The 21,120-nt window shown below is 36.2% G+C and overlaps 1 protein-coding gene across 7 annotated transcripts in view; it reads left to right on the forward strand.

Moving 5' to 3' along the window:
* Sik3 (SIK family kinase 3) overlaps positions 1 to 21,120 on the forward strand; it is a 243,456-nt gene that overhangs the window by 131,476 nt on the left and 90,860 nt on the right. For all 7 annotated transcript variants that reach the window (XM_046438715.2, XM_046438716.2, XM_046438717.2 and 4 more), the window contains one exon: positions 1,826 to 1,889. In XM_046438715.2, the coding sequence (XP_046294671.1) occupies positions 1,826 to 1,889 (64 nt within the window). The remainder of the gene's footprint in view (positions 1 to 1,825; positions 1,890 to 21,120) is intronic.

A 21,120-nucleotide genomic window follows, 5' to 3' on the forward strand; every position in this document is an offset into this window, starting at 1 on the left:
AACATGTAACACACAGTGGACTGATATCAGCAGGATAGAGTTTTTGAACAAAGATCAAAAAAGAATAACATAGCTGTTAAGATTTAAAAACTTAAAATCTTTCACTGGACTCATAACAATGGAATAATATTAAGCCAATAAAAGAAGAGATAGATCTATACATTAAATAGTACTCATGTATGATATTAACGTATAAAGATACAAAAGAAATAACTGGGAAATAATTTAACTAGCTATAAAATAGTAAAAGTCTAGAATTGCCATGTCAAATATGGTAGACACTAGCCACATGTAACTGTTGAATATTAAAATGTGACTAAAGTGACTACAGAACTGAATTTTAAGTTTTATTTAACTTTAATTAACTTAAATGTGAAAACTGAAGCAATTTACCATTGTTTAAGATAATATTTTGGACATGTTGGGGTAAGTAAAATACATTTTTAGAATTATTTCCCTCTTCCCTTTTACTTCTTAAATATGGCTACTAGAAAAGGTAAAGGTATATATGCAGCTCATTATATTTTTTATTGTATAGCATTGCTTTTGAAGGATGTATGATAATTATTAATGATATTCCTTTGGGGAAATGAGATGAAGGGGATTGGTAAGAGGAAACCCTTTGGTTTCTTATTTATATACTGGGTATTTAAAGTGTTTATGATGTGTAAGATATATGCATATATATTACTTTGTTTAAAATGTTTGATGAGAAAGGTAAAAAGGAAGAAAGGAGTGACAATGCACTATACCATTTTTTTTTTTTTTTAATGTAGCAAACGGGGACCAAGACAAATACAAATGGATAGTTTATATTACTTACAGAGTTGATATTTTAATAAAGATGTAGGGAAGATCCGTGGAGAAGAAAGAGATCGGGAGGGAGGGAGGAGAGATGGGAAAGGGAGGAAATATGGAATGAATTTAAGAAAAATCACATTATGTGCATATATAAATATACCAATGGGAATTTCACCTTTGTGTGTGTGGAAAGCACCAATCAAGGATGGGTAAATGGATGAACAAGGGGAGGATCAGTGGAGTGCTGGGTAGGGTGGAGAGAAGGAAAGGGGGAAGGGGGAGGAATGGTGACTAAAACAGAATAGGTCAGATTCCATGTACGTATGATTTTGTTACGATGAACCCAGTTACTATGTGAATTATAATGCTCTAATTAAAAAAGAATGAGAAAACACACACAGAAAAAAGAGTTGATATTTTAAGTTATTTTTCCTGTTTTTGAATAAATGGGCAGTGGAAAGGAAAGTTATCATTTTTTATTTAAAAAGAAAATCCTATGTGATCTTTGCACAGTTCTTAAATGAGTCCCTTCTTTTTTCCTAAGGCTTTTTTTTTTCATTTTAGTTAGGGTTTTGGTGGGACATTTTTGAGCAACAAATGATTAATGTTGAATATGAACTTTTTAAGTTCTTAGCAGTTTCTTTGCTTCTCAGTTTTGTGGAGATTAATAGATTGTATAAACTTATAGAATGACAAAAGGATTCTCTCTTTCAAGTAGAAAATGTTTCTTACTTTTGGGAATATGGATATCTACTTTCTTTCTTTCTTTCTTTTCTTTCTTGTGCTGGGGATTGAACCCAGGGCTTTGTGCATGCAAGGTAAGCACTCTATCAACTGAGCTATATCCCCAGCCCTCTCCCTTTTTTGATAATGTTTATATCTGTCCTACAATGCATTGAATTTCCTTTAAGCAGTGTGGTTATTAATATTTCATTGTAAATGACAAAAGAGGACTCATTAGTTTCTCTTCCTATGATATCAGTCTGCCATTTGTGTCACTGTCACTTTCCTGCTTTTGCACCAGGTTATGGAGACAGAACGGATGATTTATCTGGTGACAGAATATGCTAGTGGAGGGGAAATATTTGGTAAGTACATTTATTGCATTCTTTAAACAGTTATTGAGCACACCAAGGCAAACCTAAAATAGCCATTCAATGCCTTTGTCACTTGAGCAGCTGTCACTTGATGCTGTCCTCAGTACTGTCATTTTCTATCAACAAAGTAATTTAACTTTTTTATTCACCTAGTCAAATCCCTGTAACATCTTTGTTTTTTTAGCAAAGGTATTTTGTTTATTTTGATCAGGTGTTGACCATTAAGATTAAAGTTCTCCAAAACCAAACATTCCTTCTGATAATGTGCCTGAAGGTCCCCTCCTGTTGTCAGGTTCTGACCAAGGTTACCAAGACTGACAGAACTCCCACAAGTGTGAGGGCCTCTGTTGTGTGAGAAGGCAACACGTGGAGCAGACAGTCTCACCCTAATGCATTCTTTAAACTTTAAATATAACTTGTAACTGTATTCCTTACCATGTGCTCACATTTCCCCTTGAAGATTTGTGTAATTTGGGGGTTTTGCCTTCGATAGATGTTTTTTTCTCTTATACTTGGCTTTATCACAGCATTAAAACTAAGCAGGAGAAATTGTTTCTGGCAAATTTGACTTTTTGAGGTGCTAAAAACTAGCAAAAGAATTTTCTTTGGTAACATTGGTAAATGGAACCATGTAGAGGTAAACGGTAAACTTTCAAATCTAAATTCATGAATTTTTTTTTCTTTTGGCAATTAACTATAGAGAAAGATCTCTTTTTATGTATATTAGGTTTGTCTAATTACTTTTTTAGATTTGTTTTTAATTTTATAAATATGAACACCAACTAATTTAAAATATATTTAAAAGCATGGAATCACTTTTAAAGTGGAACATTCTTATTAATGATAAAACAACTGTGACTGCATGGAATAGCCAATGTGTGTACCTGTGTGTATGTGTTTTAAACTTTGCCCAGCAATCTAATATTTTTTGTGTCTACAGTATTTTCAGGATAAGCGCTAGTCCTTTTTAAAGGAGGACCAGGCATTTCCTAAGTTTTCTTTAATTGGCTTCATTGATGAACTTATTTTATGCCAAAGCTAGTAGTGATGGAATGAAATTTATAATGAGAATGTACTGTTGGAAGGAATACTTTGTTTCAAAGAAAGTAATACATTAAAATGTTTGAAGAATAGTGTTGTGTGTCAAGAAGAAATCAGCTTGATTATCACAACTGTAAAATGTAAAGGTTAGAGGTGCAGATTTGATCATGGACTCATGATTACCTTGTGGAGACCACAGACATTCTCCTAGAGGGTGCTGTTCTATGGAAGGTCATGAACCAGAAAACTAAAGTATGTCAGAAACTATTTGGAAACAGAGAAAAAGAGCAATCATGTTGCTAAGAAGTACACTATGGCCTGACATGCCAGGCCAGGTTATGATAAGACTGATTTGATTCAGATGGCAAATGTATGCAAGAGTACAGGGATGACTTTCATTTTCTAGGTACTGTTTTTTTTTTTTTTTTTTAATAAGTTTGTTCCATAAAAAAACAGTTCATCTCTGAAATCTCTGAGCTTCCTGTTGACTCTTTTATCTCTTAGAAAGACATTTATTGATGCAGAAGCAGTGATAATCTTGGAAGAAAGATTATGTTGTTATGTTTATAACTTTCTAAGAACCAAGCCCAGGGCATATCAGATCTACCCTTCTCTTTTGGAAAGCAGAGCTTTATTTTATTTTACATCAGGAATTGAATCTAGGAGTACTTAACCACTGAGCCACATCCCCATCCCTTTTTATTTTTTATTTTGAAACAGGGTCTCACTAAGTTGCTTAGTGCCTTGCTAAATTGCTAAAGGCCAGTTTTGAACTTGCAATACTCTTGCCTCAGCCTCCTGAGTTGCTGGGATTGCAGATATGCACTGCTAAGCCTGGTTCGGAAAGCAGATTTTTAAAATTTGTTCTTTTTAGATATACATAACAGTGCAGTGTGTTTTGACATATTTTACAAACATGGAGTATAACATTCTAATTAGGATCCCATTCTTGCAGTGGTACATGATGTAGAGTTACACTGGTCGTGTGTTCATATATGAACATAGGAAAGTTATGTTCTATTCATTCTACTGTTTTTCCTATTCTTATTCCCCTTCCCTTCCCTTCATTCTCCTTTGCCTAATCCAATGAACTTCTGTTATTCACCTCCTTCCCCTTTTTGTGTTAGTGTCCACATATCAGAGAGAATATTCAATCTTTGGTTTTTTTGGATTGGCTTGTTTCCTTAGCATGGTAGGCTCCAGATCCATCCTGGCAAAAGTCATAGTCATTTTTCTTTATGGCTGATTAATGCTCCATTTTATATATACATACATATACATATATATACATATATATATATCACAATTTCTTTATCCATTTATCTGTTGAAGGGCACCTAGGTTGGTTCCATAGCTTAGCTATTGTGAATTGAGCTGCTATAAACATTGATGTGGCTGTATTTATACTATGCTGATTTTAACTCCTTTGGCTATATACCAAGAAGTGGTGTAATTGGGTCAAATGGTGGTTCCATTTCTAGTTTTTGAGGACTCTCCACACTGGGAAGGCAGGTTTTAGGTGTACAGGGCAGGGAACAGTCCTCTGGTCATAGACTCTTTGTAGAAGTGCAGCTCAAGGGAAGCCAACAGATATGTAATTTTTTTTCTTTGGTACTGGGGATTGAACCCAGGGGTGCTTTACCACTGAGCTACATCCCTAGACCTTTTTACTTTTTATTTTGAGACAGAGTCTCATATAGTTGCTGGGGCTGAACTTGAACTTGTGATCCTCCTGTCTCAGCCTCCCGAGTCACTGGGATTACAGGTGTGTACCACCAAGCCTGGCTCAGAATATACTTTTGATAATATTATTTTTTAAAAAGAAATACATGTTATAACACATGATATAATGTCCATATAATTACGTAGAGTAAATATATTATTGATATTATTATAAAAAATCCAGATGAGGGCTGGTACTATAGCTTAGTGGCAGAGCATTTGCCTAGCATGTGTGAGGCACTGGGTTTGATCCTTGGCACTGCATAAAAGTAAACAAATAGAATAAAGGTATGCTGTCCAAAAAAATGAGGAAGAAAATGTTGTAATACTCTTAAGAAATCATTGAGACTGTACTGCTCATTGAGATAAAACCATCTCATGACCTCCGATTTTGTGAGCTTTGTACCTGTGTTAAACATGAGAGGAGTTTCTTTGTTAAGAATATGGGCTTTGGAGGTAGTTATACTTAGGTTTGAATCAGATCTCTGCCACTTACTTGCTCTTTTACCTGGGCAAATTACTAGTGATTCTGGTCCTTGACCTCAAGGTCTATAAAAGGTTAGGTCTACAATATTTACTTTATTGTTGTATAGATGGAATGAGACAGCACACATAGAGCCCTAGCACATGCTTCCTTTTACCTTTATGTTAAAGAACAAACAGGAGATCAGTCTCTGGCATGATGTGTAAGGAACTTTGCTGGTCCACTGCCCAGTGAAACTGTTGAAAACTATGAAAACCAGGCATTTTAAAGTCTATAAAAGTGGACCTAAAGACAAACAGCCAATGAAGAAACACTCAAGAACATTATGAATATTTGGTAAGAAATTAGATAATCTGTGGTGTTTGAACCAATACTTCTCTCTTCTTTCCATTTGAGGGCTCAATAAAATGGGAGGTAGACTCTGGTTCAGGCTTATGCAGCCATGTCTCCTCTCTAACAGCACCTACACAGGTGGCTTTCTTCCCAGAAGGAGCAGGACACTGTTGTTTGTCATCCTTTACCTTTTTGCTGAGGATAAGTCCTGGGGGACTGCATTTGAGAGTTGGGGGCCTACATGTGGAATTTGATTGTAGCATCCTGAGAATATTGGGACACAGATTCCTCTTGCCTAGGGTCATAAGACTATGGTTTCATGCCAGGAGAAGCAAACTAAGAGGACCTCAGGCTGCTGTCCCTTTCTCTTTCTCCTGTGTTCTCCTGAGACTCCTAGATTGAGTGTCCTCGGCAAGAAGTTTGCTGGTATCCCTACTCCCAGCTCTAGAGGCCTGTCTCAAATATTTTACCTGGGGAGAAAAACAGACTATAAAACAGCACCTAATTTCTTCCCAAAGGAACTGACTTCATTTGCAAGGGAGAGTAAAGAAGTTCAAGGTAGACTGTACTCTCAGAAACAGTAGAAGTTATGGTAAAAGACACTTGAGAGGACATTTAGGACACAGTTCAAAAACTGTCAACTTGCTATTTTGCAGAAGACTGGGCAATAAGACAACCCCAAAGTGTTTTCCTAGAGGCAGAACAAAAAGTAAAAAACACTGCTCTTAGACACTATTCCTTCTAAAGTTCCATTATTCAATAGTATTGTTCTTAGTCCCATTTCGGCCCGAGGGTATTGTTTAACAATAGATCAATCAATTATCAATTGGTGGAGTTTAAAAGCTGGGTTTAGTCTGGAAAAGAAGCAAAGAGAGTTCTACCCCAAACACTGTGCTCCCAGAGTAACTGCAGGCATAGCAAAGCTTTCTCTCCCAAAGGAATAATTAATACCTGAAGCTAAACATTGTATATGTGGAGGAATGAGCTTCATGGATAAAAACCAACTAGTCACAAAATAAGTGAATAAGCAAATAACAATGTTAAGCCCCTGAAAATATTGAGAAGTGTACCACTCACTGTCCAGAGGTGCTCTAATATATTATCTAAAATGCATAGTTTCCAATATTAACAGCAACAAATAAGGTATACAAACAAACAGGAAAGTCTAAACCATATAGTGGACAAAAAGTGGGCCACTAAAACTGCCTGTTAGGGTGAGACTAGATGTCAGATTTATTGGGGGGAAAAGAAGGAAAGAAAGAAAGAAGGAAGAAATGAAGGAAGGGAGGGAACCTTTAATAAGAGACGTTATAAATGTGTTCACAGAAATAAAGGAACTTATAATTTCTTGCTTCAAATAGAGAATACCAGTATAAAGAAATTATGAAGAAAGAACCAAATTAAGATTATGGAGTTGAGGGACTGGGGTTTTGGCTCAATGGCAGAGCATTTGCCTAGCATGTGTGAGGCACTGGGTTTGATCCTCAGCACCACATAAATATAATTAAAGTATAGGTGCGTCAACAACTAAAAAATATTTTAAAAAATATTATGGAGTTGAGAAGTAAAATAAAATAAAAATTCACTAAAGAGACTCAATCATAGATTTGAAGTGACAGAAGAAAGAAAAAGCAGACTTGAAGATAGATTGATATAGATTTTGCAGACTGAAAAATAGAGATTTAAAACAATGAGGAACAAAAACCAGAACTGCAGAGAAATGTGGTATGTAAATCAGCTCTGTATCACTGTGATAAACACCTGAGAAAGACAGAGGAGGAAAGGATTATTTTGGCTCATAGTTTCAGAGATTTCAGTTCATGGTAAGTCAGCTTCATTGCTTTGGGCCTGAGGTGAGGCAGAATTTTATGGAGGAAGTGTGTGGTGGAGGAAAGCTGTTCAGCTCATGGCAGCCAGGAGGGAGAGAGTGAAAGAGAAAGGGCTAGAGTGAAGATAAACCCTTCTAGGGTAGGTTCTGGTGACTGCTTCTTCCTCTGTCTGGTTCCTATCTCTCAGCAGTCCATTTAGCCCTCATTAGATCAACATTGATGATGTCAGAATCCTTGTGATCCAATCACTTCCCCCAGACTCCACCTTTGAATACATAAGACTTTGGGGGACATTCCAGATCCAAACCATAACAGTGTGACACCATCAGGTGCACCAATATATGCATAATGGGAATACCAGAATGAGGGACAAGAGAGAGGAGGAAGAAGAAAAATGTGTGAGGAAATAATAGCTGTAAATTTCACAATTTTTTTTTTTAAAAGTATAACCTGTATGTCCAGGAAGTTCAGTGAAATTCAAGTAGAGGCAAAGAGAAAATATGAAAAGCATCAAGGGAAAAATGATGCATCACTTAAAGGAAACCCCAGTTAAAAGTAGCAGCTGATTTTTCAGCTAAGACAGTGGAGATCAGAAGGCAATGGGATAACATTCAAGGTGCTCAAAGAAAACAAATCTGTTAACCAAACTCCTTTATCTTAACAAACTGTCTTTCAAAAGGGAAGATAAAATGAAGATTTTTCCCTAGTAACCAAAATCTGAGAATTTTTTGCTGCCAGAGCCACCTTACAATTATAAGAAGCACTAAAGGAAGTTCTTCAGTCTGAAAGCCCATGACTCAGCTGGTAATCTGAAGCTACCCACAAGATTAAAAAACAAATGAAAAATCAAAAACAAAACAAACAAACAAACAAACAAAAAAACCCAAAATAAAAACCTAACACCAGTGGAGGTAATTTTGTAATTATAAAAGGATAAATGCATATTTTTTCTCCTTTATTCTCTTAACTTGTTTAAAAAGCAGTTGTATGAAATTGTTAGGCCTTTAATGTAATGTATTTGTATCATACCTTCATATAATAGCACAAAGGAGGTATATAGGAGAAACACTGCATTGGCCTAAGCAAATCCCTGCAGTTGCTTCAGTAATAAATATATCAATATTGTTTGGTTTATAATATTAATAGATGTAATGTGTATGAAATACTACTGCAGGGCTGGGGTTGTGGCTCAGCAGTAGAGTGCTCGCCTTGCACGCACGAGAACCTGGGTTCGATCCTCAGCACCACATAAAAATAAATAAGTGAAATAAAGGTATTGTGTCCAACTACAACTAAAAAATAAATATTAAAAAAAAGAAATACTACTGCAAATGGAGGAAGAGACTAGAGATACAAAGGAGGGACATTTCTGTGTATCACGGGGATTAAGCTTGTATAAAGTGGAAGCCCATTCAGGGCATAATGTAAGACTAATATTTTGGTAATACTAGCCCTGATTAAATAAAAACAACAATAACAATAAAATAACAAGGTAAACAGTTTGAATAGGAAGCAGAGTTATTGAAAGAGAATTTTCCACGGGTTATCTCACATTTCTTAATGTCTTGTAGCAGGGCACTGAGTCCTTTGCTGTAGATTCTGTTTTTAAGGATGTTTGTATAGTCTTGAAAAACAGACCCCCTTCAGAGCATATAAATACGTCTGTTTATTACCATTGGAAAAGATTTGAGTTACCCTCCTATAATGTATTCAACTTTGTGTGTGGGTGTTACCTAGCTCTCTTTGCATTGCCCTGTGGGAATTAGGGCTTGCAGAACTGAAGCAAATATGTTGATGTTTGTGTGGCTTGCTGTGCCTTAAGTATAACAACTTAAGGGGTTGTTATACTTAAGAGGGGTCTTCATATCTTCTGCCAGTATCCATGCAACTGTGGCAGGTTAAGTTGTTAGCTTGCATGTAGGGTAAAACTTCTAATCCTCTTAGTGCAAGGAGACATTTTATTTTGATTAGTTTATATAGGAGACTTGATTATAGGTTAAGATTGAAGATACAGGGGTGAAGAAGAAGTATTATTTTAAAAAAAGCAGTAAGACCCACGAGGAATAGGAGGTGACTGAGCTATGAGCTAGTTGCAAGGAAATGACCTTGTACTAGAAGAAAATAAAGAATGCATGTGGCTGTAGTCAGGTAGAAGAATTGAGGCAAGGTACTTCATACCTTTTGTTTTTGGAGTAGGAGGCTAGGGTTAAGGGTTATAGGGCAGGGACATGGATAAGAGTAGAGATTGTGAAATTAGCTACTGGGAGACATGAAGAAAGAAGTGATCCAGAATAAAAGTACTGGGCTGGGATTGTGGCTCAGTGGTAGAGCACTTGCCTAGCATGTGTGATGAACTGGGTTCAAGCCTCAGTACTACATGTGTTAGTCAGCTTTTTCACTGCTGTGACTAAAGGACTGGACCAGAACAATTGTAGAGGAGGAAAAGTTTATTTGAGGGGTTACAGTTTCAGAGGCTTTAGTCCACAGAAGGCCAGCTCCATTCCTTAGTGCTCCAGGTGAGGCAGGACATCATGGCAGAGGGAAGCAGCTCACATGTTGATTAAAAGGGAGGGAGGGAGGGAGGGAGGGAGGGAGAGAGAGAGGGGGGAGAGACAGGGAGAGGGAGAGGGAGGAGGGAGGAGGGAGAGAGACTGACTCCAATTGCCAGGTAAAATATATACCCAAAGTCACACCCCAATTCCCACCTCCTTCAGACACACACTACCATTTCAGTTAATCCCTATCAAGGGATTAAATCACTGATTGGGTTAAGACTCTTACAACCCAATCATTTCTCCTCTGAACCTTCTTGCACTGTTTCACATGTGAGCTTTTTAAGTTACCTCACATCCAAAACATAACACCACATAAAAGTAAATAAATAAATAAATTAATTAACAAAATAGAGGTGTTCTATCCATCTACAGCTTAAAATAAATAAATAAATGAAAGTACCCATGTTTATACCTACACAGTTCACGGTAACCAAGTATGGAACTGGCCTGGGTGTCTTTCAGTGGATGAATGGAGAAAGAGAATGTGGTATAAATACACCATGGAGTTTTATTCATCCATAAAGAAGAAAGAAATTAACGTTATTTGCAGGAAAATGGATGGCACTTAGAGTTTTATGTTTAGTGAAGTCAGCTAAACTTAGAAATTCTGTCAAGGATTATATGTTTTCTCTCATGAAAAAGTTAGGAAAAAGAAGGAAAAAAAGGTGTGGGGATGTGTTTCATGGAAACAGAAGGCAGACTAGTAGAACAGAGGACCGGGATTGAGGAGGGGAGGAACAAGGTAGGTACTGGTGAAAGAAATCGACAAAATCATATTGTTTGTATGTGAAGATATGTAACAATGAATCCCACTACTTTGCATAACCATAAGGCACCAATAAAAAAAATCTGGAAAAAATCAGCTCAAAGAGTTGATTAAAGGCCCTAGAGATAGGAAACCCTGAGCTTGTAATTCCATTATATAGGATTGCATGATTCCCCAGCAGTGCTCAACTACCTGTGCGTAAATGTGATAAGACAGATAATTAGACTGATCCAGTGTTTGGGGTTTATAAGACATGTGCAATAGAAGAAGAGACAGAATGTTGAGGCCACAAGTAATAATGTAATTAATGTTTTGGCTATTGAGTTTAGGTTTAAGTAGGGCAAGGGATACAAATATGACAGGGATGAATGATCTTAGATTAGAATTTAAAAAGCTACAGGTCTAGATGAAGTTGAAAAGCAATTGTATTGAGCATTCAAGAGGGTCATGGATAATAGTCTCAAACTATGCTGTGCAATATAGTAGGCACTGGCCATTCTTGCTATTGCATGTTTGAAATATAGCTAGTACAACTGATGAACTGAATTATTTTTAATTTAATTTACATTTAAGTTTAAAAAGTAAGGCATGTGTAAGAGTTTTAGATCAGCTGTAAGAGTTAGCCAGCCACAAAGTTAGAGAGCACAGTCTTCAAGGTCATTCTCACTCTGGCACCGCCGATAAGTTCAGAAATTCCCAAAACCACCCTCAGATTTTATAAATTGATAGAAGGACTCACAGAAGTATCTGAAAGCTATGTACTCATAGTTATTATAGTTTACTACAGATAAAATATACAGATTAAAAATCAATCAAGGGAAGAAGTACAGGGGCCAGAAGAAGCACCAGATGGAGAGATTTCATTGTCCTCTCCCTTTGGAGGCAGGATGTGTCATTTTTCTGGTATTGATGCATGACAATGTGCAAAATGTTGCCTCAGGGAAGAGTTCATGTGCAGCATTTTAATTTTACATAGGCCTGATTAATTGATTGCTCAAATGATGGATCCCTGTGTCCAGATCAACTGATGTTGATCACCCAAAGCCTCCACACCAAGTCACATTTTGGGTCATTTAGGGTAGCCAGCCTCTACCCTAAGAAAGGAGAGATTTATGGGCATGGCATTTCCAACCCTCAACTGTAGACTCTCTGGTATTACTGAAGACCCCCAAGCAAACAGATGTTCCTAGCTGGCATAACATTTCAACAGCCTAAAGATTACCTCCCAGAAGCCAAGAGAAGATCAAACCTTCTCTTTGGGCAAGGCCATATTCTTTACTATACAATGTAAAATCCTTCTCTATTCAAAAATTGTATTTCACTCTGGCCGTAGACAATTTATCATCTGAATTATAATATGCCTTAAGTGTAAAATACACATTGAATTTTGAAGATAGTATTATTTTAAAAAAGCAGGTAATTTTGCAGGCTGAGGGACAGCTGATCCACCTAGGCTTCCCTCTGATCCAGCTGAGCCTGAGGCTGATAAAGAAAATGTAGACTCATCACTTCTCAAATTCTGATACAGTAAGACCTTTGCCTTTTAGTCCTTGTTAAAAGACAGTCCTGGCTGAGTGCAGTGGTTCCCCTAGCCTATAATCCCAGTGGCTCAGGAAGCTGAGGCAGGAGGATCGTGAGTTCCAAGCCAGCCTCAACAAAAGCAAGGCACTAAGCAACTCAATGAGACCCTATCTTTAAATACAAAATAGGGCTGGGGATGTGGCTCAGTGGTCCAGTGCCCCTGAGTTCAATCCCTGGTACACCCCTCTATCCCCCCCAAAAAAGGCAGTTCTAAAGTGACTTTTGACCTCAGAAACAAATTTTTAGAAGAAATGCATTTGACTTAAAATTTTTTTAAAAAACCTAAATAAACTTACTAAGTGCAGCAGGCTGTTGGGGGTGGGGGTGTGAGGGGGAGGCAAGGGTAAGGGACTGGGACTGTTCAACATGGACCTGGGGTCTCTTGAGCAGTTCCCTTTTTGCCTGCCTTTCTACTAGGATGGCATACAAGACTCTAAATGTAGAATTTTTGTTGAGAATTTTGTATGTGAAATAGCAAGCTACTCTCTGCTCCACCCCAGTACTAGGGATTGAACCAAGGTCGCGTAACCATTGAGCTGCACCTGCAGCCCTTTTTTATATTTTATAAGAGACAGGTTCTTGCTAAGTTGCTGAAGCTGGCTTTGAACTCACTATCCTCCTGCCTCAGCCTCCAGAAGCACTGGGATTACAGGTGTGCACCACTGCACCCAGTCCAGTAAGCACTAGTTTAAATCTTAAGTTTGCATGAAAAGTTACATTGTAAAATAAATTAAAATGTCTTAAAACTTACTTAATTTTCAGACAAAAAGGCAATATATACCTTATGAAGTGATTTTTTTGATGTATTGGGTTAAATAAGTTATTCAAATTAATTTCAAAATGACTGATTCTTTTTTACTTTTTAATATGATTACTAAAAATATTAAATTATATAAATGTATTTCTACTTGACAGTGCTGATCTAAAAGGTTATGACAAGAGAAGTATATTGCAGATTGAGCATCCCTAATACAAAAATCTGAGCTCTGAAATCAAACTTTGTGAGTGCCAGGAAGATAGTCAAAAAGTTTCAGATTTTAGATTATGTATGATAACTAGTAAAGTTTACACAAATACTCCAAAATCTGAATAAGTGAAATTGGGAATAATTCTAGTTCCACACATTTTGGATAAGGGATTCAATCTATACGAGATTTTAGAATTTCAGAGGCAGAATAATGTAAAGCAAAGACTAGTCCAAGGTATGACCATAGGGAATTGCTGAACTTTAATGGGATTTTTACTGGGGAGAATACAAAGTTTAATCTAATTGTCAAATGTGTTATCCTTGTGATGTTAACATTTCCTAGGTTACTGGCAGAATCCTGGTGGAACAGTAATCTGTCAACTGGGTTTCAGTATCTTTGATAAATGTGAAGGCAAGAGAGGCAGAAAGGGGTGAATCAATTGCTTAAGCACGAACCATAGTAGTGTGAAGTTAGTGGGAACTTAAAAGAACTTCTTACTTTACTTCCTAACGGCTCATGGAATATTGTCTTTTTACTTCAAGAAACCTATAAAGGAATCCTTAGTCTAAGAGGAATTATTTGGAAAGGTGACTATAAATATGAGGTGTCAGGACATGAATATGAAAGTCCTGCTTCCCTTCTTTGACCTATTAAACTCCCACTTCATTTTCAGGACCCATCTCAACTATGATTTCCTCTGTAAGCTGCGCTCTGATTTTGCCACATAGACGGTTCCCTTTTTCTTCTTTACTTTGAACCTATTTCCCCTATAGCATTTTTGTAGGTATTTTTTGTTGTTGTCTGTTTTTCACATTTCTAAGTTTGTTGTTTACTGAAATTAAAGTAATTTATTTTGATTTATCATTTTTCCTCTGGTGGCTTTTTTTTTTTTTTTTTTTTTTTTTAACCAAATCCTTAGAACTCCTAAATTCTAAATTTTGGAATGTTCCTGGGTTCAGTGCTGCTTTACCTCTTTCATTACCCACGCACACCTATTCCCCAGTTGATTTTACATAACTTAGTCAGCTGTTGACTTCAGAAATTTTAATTTCTAGTCTTACAGCTCCACTAAACTCTAGATTATGTCTCCAGCTCTTTATGTGACATCTCCGGTTGGATGTCTAATAGACATTTCAATTATTTTCCTTGATACTGGGGATTGAACTCAGGGGTGCTCTACCACTGAGCTACATTCACAGCCCTTTTTTATTTTGAGCCAGGGTCTTGCTAAATTGCTCAGGCTGGCCTTGAACTTGTGATCCTTCTGTCTCTGCCTCCCATGTGGCTGGGGTCACGGTGTGCTCTACTGTGCCCAGTTGACATTCAGTGTTAATATATACAAACTCAACTTTTCATTTGCGTATAGCCAATGTCTTTTTTCATCAGACCTCCTTATCTCAATAATGGTAAATCCCTGGGCTGGAGTTATGGCTCAGTGGTAGAGCACTTGCCTGGCATGTGCAAGGCCCTGGGTTTGATCCTCAGCACCACATAAAAGTAAATAAATAAATAAAATAAAGTTATAAAAAAATTAATGGTAAATCCCTTCATCAAGTTTCTCACACCAAAAACCTCTGTAGAATTATGCTTGATTTCCCCCACCCATACCTTAATCAGATTCATCACCAAATCTTGGTGACTCTTCCTTCAGATATGCTGAATTTAATCACTGTTCGTCACCTGTATCACTACCCGTCTGGTTTAAGCCATAATCGGTTCTTGGTAGAATTACTGCAATAGCCTTTAACCAGTCTCTGAATTTGCCCTCATCCCCTGTTACAGCTGGAATGATTCTTTTATTTGTTTGTTTGTTTAGTTTTAGATGGACACAGTATCTTTATTTTTTATTTTTATGTGGTGCTGTGAGGATTGAACCCAGGGCCTCATGCATGCTCTGCGAGCACTGTACCACTGAGCCACAACCCTAGCCCCATGGGGTGATTCTTTTAAAATGCAAGTGTAATCTCATCACTCAGTTACGTCTTTTGGCTTTCACATCTATTTAGAATAAATCGGTAGTTTCGATCCAAAAACTGGTCTCTAGCACCATTCTGAGTGCAGCTGCTAGCATTCTCCTTACATTCTCTTCTCTTTCTTGTTCTTGTTGAATGTATCCTCACTTTAAGGCCTTCATATGTTCTGTTCCTTCTTCCTGAAATACTCTTTTTCCAGGTAACTACTGTCTCTTCCATTTCTCTGAAGTCTTTTATCTGGTGTTACATCATTAGAGAGGACTTTGCTAACCCTGTTATCCAAATCTCGTTGTTCTTACTGGCCCACTACTCTCCATTTCCCTTTCTTCCTTTATTTTTCTTCTTGTTTCTTATTACCAATTGACATTCATTCATTTGTCTACTGTCTCCCTTCACTAAAATACAAGCATCATTAGGGTAAGAATTTTGTTATTTTTGATCCTGCCAATCTTAGAAGAGTACCCATAGAGAATACAGGTCTGATGTTTATGGATCAGTGAATGAAAGACTAAGTGAATGAAAGAATGTCAGCAGATTGTAGATTATAGCATTAATATTTTATTCATCTGTTCTTCATTATTTAAATCCAAGTCAAGCTTGGAATTTTCATGTTATTCTATAGCATATTTTTGTTGAATGAGCCTTGATCTGGAGGTGGAAATACCTTTTTTTACTGGTTAACTGTGCAGAGAAAGACAAATTCCAGATAATGAATTCTAAGCAGTGTAAATGATTGTTGAATGAGCGTTTATTATTATTCATTCAGTTGATTTATTGAGATGATTGCATACTATTTAGCACTATATTGTAAAGGGGCAGTCGTGGCAGTGTGGTCCTGTTTAATATTACAAACAGAATTGTAGTACTGGTTGGTTTTGTAAACCACTAAACTCATAAGTTAAAACATCCACAATATGATTTCTTTAGATATATATCCCAAACTTCCTATTTGAGACCATGAACTCATAAATCCAGCACTTTATCAAGTAGAGTTTCCTGAATACCAGGCAGAACTCATGGTCATTTTGATTTAAAATTACAACTTGAAAGGAACTGTTGAAATGTGTATAATTTATTATGAACATTCTCAGTGCCTTAAAATAACATTTCTTAGTAGTGCCAACACTAGTGGAACCTAGAACTTCTCACTAAACTATTTGTTTATGCCATGGGGCACAAATACTGACTATAGGGCAGGGAATGAGAAAGACAGAAGCACATAATCATTGTGTACCAGATACTGAGTTAAGTGTTGCATTAAGTAATTTTATCTTGTTACGTCCTAGATATCTACAAACTCTTAACATATTTATTTGGACACACTGGTTATATGCTGGTTTGTTGTAGCTTTAAAAAAAACATGTCTTTATTTAATTCTGATTATTTTTTGTATATTCCCAACAAAACTACTACTTTTCCATGTAAGTATTCCCTGTGACTATATAAACTAGCTACTTGCTAACAGAAACAACCATACCATTGAACTTTATCTTGCCACTCTGAATCAAAACAATTCTACTTCATTCCCCAATTAATTTCCTGTTATTATTTTCTGTTTTTTTTTACTTTATTTTCTTAATATCAGGCACAGCTAACATTTATATCTGTATCCCAAGATGTATGAGAAAGCCACCTGTGCTTTGACCTCGCTTTATTTCAGAATATTCATACATAGTTGCCTGATCATATTGTATTTTCTACCATGATATAAAAATAAATGCCACAACAAGTGAGCCACATATTTTTGCTGTATAGAGTATAAGTCCCAAAGGCATATTTTTTCTTGGCTTCTATATTCATACTTTTCCTGAGAGTTTTCTGAACTATTTTTTAAACTCTTTTTGGAAAATGTAGTTTCTTGACAAATTGAAACTAATAGAGAAATGAAAAGATTTTAAATTATCTACTTTAAAAATATTTGACTTATAAGAGATTCCTATGCCATATTTGCAGTGCATTGTTTACATTTTTTACAATTTATAACAACCTCCTCCTTCTCTAGCCAGCATACACTTTTTTCTGTGCCGCTTATTTGTTTAAGACACTGGGTTGTGCCTGGCATGGGGGCACATGCCATAATCCCAGCAGCTCGGAGATTGAGGCAAGAAGATCACAGGTTCAAAGACAACCTCAGCAACTTAACAAGACTGTAAGCAACCTAGACTGTAAGATCAAGGTCTCAAAATAAAAAATAAGGGCTCAGGATGTGGCTCAATGATTAAGTGCCCCTGGGTTTAATCCCTGGTGCTGAAAAAGAAAAAGAAACTGGGTTGTCTTAAACATTTTTTTATATTCTGGATTTGAATGACATTATCTTTATGGATTTGAATGATACTATATTTATGGTGTGACGCAATATATTTCCCGTGTTCATATTCCTTGTAAAATGGTAGTTATATTTAGGAATTTGGTTTAACACAGGTTTAATTTTTTTGTGTGTTGGGGGGAGAAAGACTTCATAGCTTTCGTATTGCATCATTTCAGGTGTTGTATAATGTGTGTTTTTCTCACTTTCAGTAATACTTAGAATAATCTGTAGGTTTAGGTATTGTTCATGTAATCCACTTCTTATATTTTCCAGTTACCTTTTGACTGAATGTTTTAGCTGTCCTTATTATTTAGTTGCCTAGATACATCTTCATTAGATGTGTAAAGTGGTGCTTGATTCTCTCATTCATTTTACATTTATTATCCATAATTCTTATGTAAAGAAATTTACCTTGTAAACTGTATAGAATCTATAGTAAAGGTCATGCAAATGCTTGATTCTTTTATGTATCAAATTGGTACCCTAGTACTCTCCACTGGAGACCAGTAAGGTGGATTTTGGTTATTTTAAAATGTAATTGTGAATTATGGTCTTCAATGTATTTGACGTGCTTCAGTCCATTAAGGCATTGTTCTTTTGATGTTCACGTTGTCCCTCTTAGCCAGTGGTGGTTCCTGTGTTCTTTTGAAGTGATCTCAGTAATCTCTGATATCTTCTTTGCTATCAAGCACAATATCACTAGTTTATCTTGAATATTTGGATCAATATTTGGAATCAAATATTTCTCTTAGGAACTCTGGGTCCTTCCCATGGAAAATAGCATTTAGAGACCAGAGTGTTGGCACTATCCCTAGTTCATTAGGGAGAGTGTTCATTAGCCACTGGGTTATTATTGCTTACAGATCCATTTTTGTTCTTACAAGAACCTTGTTCTTACAGTGTAGGTTGCTTATAGTCTTGCTAAGTTGTTGAGGCTGGCTTTGAACCTGTGATCTTCTTGCCTCAATCCCTGAGCTGCTGGGATTATGGCATGTGCCCCCATGTATCTATTCTAGACTTTTTTTCTTTTTTTATAAAGAGAAAAGTAAGATTTAAATTTATACTCCCCCTTCCCCTTCTCTGTTTCCTCTTCTTCCCTCTTCATAGTAGTGGGAATAGAACCCAGGTTCTCAAGCATGCTAGGGAAATGCTGTACCATTAAGCTATACCCAACCCTTTTTATTTTGAGATTGGGTCTCTCTGAGATGCCTAGGCTGGCCTCAAATTTGTGATCCTCCTGCTTCTGTCTCCCAAGTAGCTGGAATTACAAGTAGGTGCCTAATTTCTACTTCTTAAATATCATATCTTTGCATCTTTTCTCTTATGTTAAAACCTATGGTTCCAAAATATTTTGAGATGAGAGAACAAGGGAGAGATTAATTGATTCAAAACAACACTAATACTGTTACAAATAACGAGGAGACTCTTGATTCTTTTTGTTTTTAGGATATTTACCATGAAGCATTTTCATAGTTTATTTGAACTACTACAACAAAACACCTTAGACTAGGTGAATTATAAATAATAGAAATACATTTCTTATAGTCTGGAGGCTGGGAAGACTTGGAGTCAGTTGAGATCTCTCTCTGTGCGTCTCTGTCTGCCTGCTGCCCTGCTCTTAGATCCTCAAATAGCCAAAGAGTGTAGAGGGAATGAACTTGCTCCCTTAAGTCCTTTTATAAAGGCACTTGTCCTATTCATGAGAATATAGTCTTTACGACCTAGTCATCTCCTAAAGGTCCCACCTCTTAATACTATTGCATTGAGATTGTTTCATTATGAATTTTGGAGGCACACAAACATTCAAACCATAGCAAAGATATATAAGCAAAATACTGCATTTTATTATCACTTTAAAAATTCTCCTCATAGTAGTTATGTCACAACTTTGTATGTAATTAAGTTCTTTTTTTAACAGTTTGCTTTCAACTTTCAGAAATTGCTTTTCCTTCTATTTGATTCATCTCTGAATTGTTTTAATTATGAAAGACATTATGTGTTTCCATGTAAAACAGGGTGCGTTCAAGGAAGTGTTTCTCTATAAGCAATCATTTTTACAAGCATTTTATTTTAAATTAATTCTTTTGGAAAATATAAACAAATATACACACATACACAGATATATGTTTTTATTTTTCCTTCCTACCTACACAGTTAGAAGCATTTATGCATATTTTCCCACACTTTGCACCCTCTATGATAGAATTAACCAACAAAGCATTGCTCATACATTGATGTAACATGAGAAATTCTTTGTATTACCTGAGAAAAAGAAAAATAATATTCTTATTTTATTTTTTTCAAAGAAAAAATAATTACTTGGCTCACTGATTTAGAAGTTTCAGTCCATAATCAGTTGGCCCCATTAGTTCAGGCCTGTGGTGGCTCATCATGGCAAGCACACATGGCAGAACAGAACCATTCACTTCATACCAGGAAACAAAAGAGAGCCAGAGAAGGGGCTGGTCTTTTACTATCCCCTTCAAGGACATGCCTCCAATGATCTGAAGACCTCCCACTAGACCCCACCTCTTAAAGGTTCCACCACCTCCCACTAGCTCCAAGCTGGGGACTAAGCCATAAGGAAATTTAGGGAACAATTAAGATAACAACTGTAGCACATTTAAAAAATATTTTTCACTAAACACTTAGAAATCCTTAAGCATTATAAAATAAATGTTGTAAATTAAATTTTATACAATGTTATATCTAAGTACATGTATTCTGCTGCTGCAAAAATCAAGCAAGAGCTTGAGTAGTTTTTGGGTAGCACAGAGAGGCTTGTTACTTTAAGAAAACCTATAATAATCCCTTCAAAAGACAATAATCACACATAATTTGTTACATATTAAAATAACTGCCCCTAAGTAGTAGTGTGGCCTTGGGCAAGATTTTTCTAGTTTGTTTCTTTCTCTTTTTTTGAAAAATAATATTCTTGAAATGCTTTTGGAATACATGGGATCCTTTTTCACAGGCTGCCTCAGCTTTTGCTTATCCTAGAAATGTTTAAGAAGCCATAAGAAAATAAATTTTTCTTTATCCATTATGGTGAATGGACTTGATATCAACAGATAGTGTTTTTTGTTTTATAAAGACAACATTGAAAATACTTTTTAAATTTTCTAGACTATTTTTTTTTTTAGTTGTAGGTGGACACAATACCTTTGTTTTATTTATTTATTTTTAATGTGGTGCTGAGGATTGAACTCAGTGCCTCACACATGCTAAGCAAGTGCTCTACCACTGAGCTACAACATCAGCCCCAGAAAATACTTTTTATAAACCTTGTTTAGTGTCAAAGTGAAAGGTAGAAAGCTGTGTGTTTTTGTAAAACCTTATAGTCAGCCCTCTGTATCCTTGTGTTCTGCATCCATGGTTTGAACCAACCATGGATTGGAAATACTTGAAAAAAAATCCCATCTGTACTTAGCTGTGTAGGCTTAGTTCTTGTCATTGTTCCCTAAAGAATACAGCATAACCAATACAGTATAACCATTTACATTTACTTTATATTAGGTATTATAAGTAATCTAGAGATATTTTGAAGTATACAAGAAGATATGTGTAGGTATTGTGCAAATACTGTACCATTTTATCTAACAATTTCAGCATATGTGGATTTTGATATCCTGAGGGTTCCTAAAACCAGTTCTGTGTGGAAA

Source organism: Marmota monax, unplaced genomic scaffold (assembly GCF_021218885.2).
Source record: "Marmota monax isolate L192 unplaced genomic scaffold, Marmota_monax_Labrador192_F-V1.1 WCK01_AAM20220418_F8-fsc00081, whole genome shotgun sequence".
Lineage (NCBI taxonomy): Eukaryota > Metazoa > Chordata > Mammalia > Rodentia > Sciuridae > Marmota > Marmota monax.